Here is a 2,713-nt window from a genome sequence, read left to right on the forward strand (position 1 = left end):
CAGTCGACAACCTGAACACATATTTTTATTATTATTATTATTTATTATTATTATTTTTTTAATACCACTATTATCAAGGACAAACGTGTGATGGCCATATAACCCCAAAACGTGTTTTGATTGATATTTAAGATCCCAAAATGCGTAGACCAATGGTATAGCGTTGTCTTAATGCGCTGTCAGTTTCGGATCGATCGCCGTCGGTGGGTCCATTGGACTATTTCTTGTTCCAGCCAGTGCACCACGACTCGTATATCAAAGGCCGTGGTATGTGCAATCCTGTTTGTGGGATGGTGCATATAAAATATATATCTCTCTCTCGTCTATTCACACACACGCACGCACGCACACACACACACACACACACACACACACACACACACAAAATAAGACTAATTAGAAAGGTATCCATTTTTTCGTCTCCCACCCCCTCCCCACCCCCACCTCACACACGCACAAATATCGGTTTGTCCTTAAGATATAATTATATTATCATTCTTTACATATGAGGTGTGTACAATATGAATAATATGCAACTACATACAAAACAGCTTTAATCGCAAATTGCATATTTTACAAATGTCTATGCAAAAGGCAGTCGACAACGGACACACACCTTTAAAAAACAAAACAAAAACCCACTATTATCAAGGACAAATGTGTGATGGCCATATAACCCCAAAACGTAGTTTAATTTATATTTAAGATCCCAAAATGCGTAGACTAATGGTATATCGTTCGCTTGATGCGCTGTCAGTTTCGGATTGATCCCTGTCGGTGAGCCCATTGGGCTATTTTTTTGTTCCAGCCACTGCACCACAACTCCTATATCAAAGGCCGTGGTATGTGCAGTCCTGTTTGTGGGATGGTGCATATAAAAGATATCTTGCTGCAAATCGAAAAGAGTAGCGGGTTTCCTCTCTCAATATCTGTTTGGTCCTTAACCCCACAGCGCGTGAACGACACGACCCCGAGACACCGACATCTGCAGTGGTGGCGCTGCGTTGCCAAGAGAGAGCGGGAGTTAGTGGTGTTGCTAAAAGACACATTGAGTACTTTAGTTCGTTGATCAAAAAGGTAGTATTATAAATTCGCATTATATGTACACATGTACTATAATTTCGTTGTGTTTTTGAGTTCGTTGAATTTATTACATACCCATTAAATCTTATCGTATAAATTCAGTCCTGAATACAAAAATGAAATAACACTTTTCCGTATTGAACTCAACTGCCGGAACTATACCGTATTCAACGCTAATATTTGTAGCACATGGTTACTGGGAATGCCACCTGGAGGTCTTTTTATATAAAATCTGAAATACTCACTACACTACATAGCGATGTATGTATTCCCCATCTAACACAACCTCCCACCATAAAAAAATCCTGATCACTCCTTAAAGGTGCTATATCAAAGTTGCAATAATGGCGGTTCCCGCCAAGTTTTTTTTATTATATTTTTGTTTTGGAACATAGTTTACACCTTCAGCTATATGCCTATAAAAATTACAACTAAATAATTCCATTTACTAGCAGATCTTGAATTATTCGTAATTACAAACAAAACAGTTTGAATCACCGAATGCATAGTTTACTACAAAGTTCTATGCAAAAGGCAGCCGACAACTGGCACAGTTTTTGAAATGGCCGCAATTGTCAAGGTCACATCTGTAAATCTATAATCCAAAAACTTGCCTGTATAAAACAAATTTGAATTGATACTTAAAATCCTCAAATGCCCAAAAGGTGACACGACGTCATACGTCAGAAACGTGCAAAATATACCCAAAACCAAAATATTGTGCAATTGTTTATTTTCCCTGGCTTATATTATGTTCGCGGTGTTGCTAAAATACACATACCCATTAAATCTTACTATATAAATACAATGTTCAATGTATTGGTCCATGAATACACGAAAATCATATTACCACGAAGAAAAGTGATTTCACAGTAATGAAAAAGAAGAAAGTTATTAACGTAAATATAGGTTTAGAGTTTGGCTTTCGGTCTAATACTGAAGGTCACCTTGGTTTCACATTTTGTTTTATTTGTATTTACAAACTTCTGTTCATTTGACTGTTTTTCAGGTGGTAGAGCACATGACTAACAACGCACAGCAAAGAACTATACTTCAGGATGATTTCTTTAATACTCCGTCAACCAGATTTAATGGTCTCCCAGTAAATTCACATTCGTAGCTATCATAACTATTGTAACATCCGTCTATAAACTATGATACATGCTAATTTTAATTTGTGATTAAAGAAGATTTTCTATAATATCGAATTGTTGTTTATTATTAACTACTGGTGTGTTTCTCTCTCTCTCTGTGTGTGTGTGTGTGTGTGTGTGTGTGCGCGCGCGCGCGTGCGTGCGCGTGTGTATCGGTGTGTATCGGTGTGTGTTTATGCGTGTGTGCGTGTATGTCAGTGTATATGTGTGGTAAGATTATCTTTGTGATAGATTATTTATATAAAAGTATACACACGCAACTTTTATATTCAAGATTTTCTATTTCTATTTATTATTTTTGCGGTTGTCAGCTATGTTTGTTTGTATTTGTTGTGGCTGTTGTTGACAATATTGTTTTCGTTAATTCTAGTGAGGAGACTGCTTTTGGAGCGCTGATAAAAATAAGAACTGATTGGCTGTTGAGTACTGCCAGAGCTATTTTTCGTTGTTTGTTTGTATTCCTCTGTCATCTACAC

General features: G+C 37.0%; 1 protein-coding gene across 1 annotated transcript in view; it reads left to right on the top strand.

Moving 5' to 3' along the window:
- Window positions 1-2,284, top strand: part of LOC121390437 — a 9,623-nt gene extending 7,339 nt beyond the window's left edge. The window contains exon 4 of the mRNA XM_041522253.1: window positions 2,093-2,284. Coding sequence (XP_041378187.1) covers window positions 2,093-2,112 — 20 coding nt within the window. The 3' untranslated portion in view covers window positions 2,113-2,284. The remainder of the gene's footprint in view (window positions 1-2,092) is intronic.
- Window positions 2,285-2,713: the final 429 nt, after the last annotated feature.

The sequence above is a fragment of the Gigantopelta aegis genome, chromosome 15 (genome assembly GCF_016097555.1).
Source record: "Gigantopelta aegis isolate Gae_Host chromosome 15, Gae_host_genome, whole genome shotgun sequence".
In the NCBI taxonomy this organism is placed as follows: Eukaryota; Metazoa; Mollusca; class Gastropoda; order Neomphalida; family Peltospiridae; genus Gigantopelta; species Gigantopelta aegis.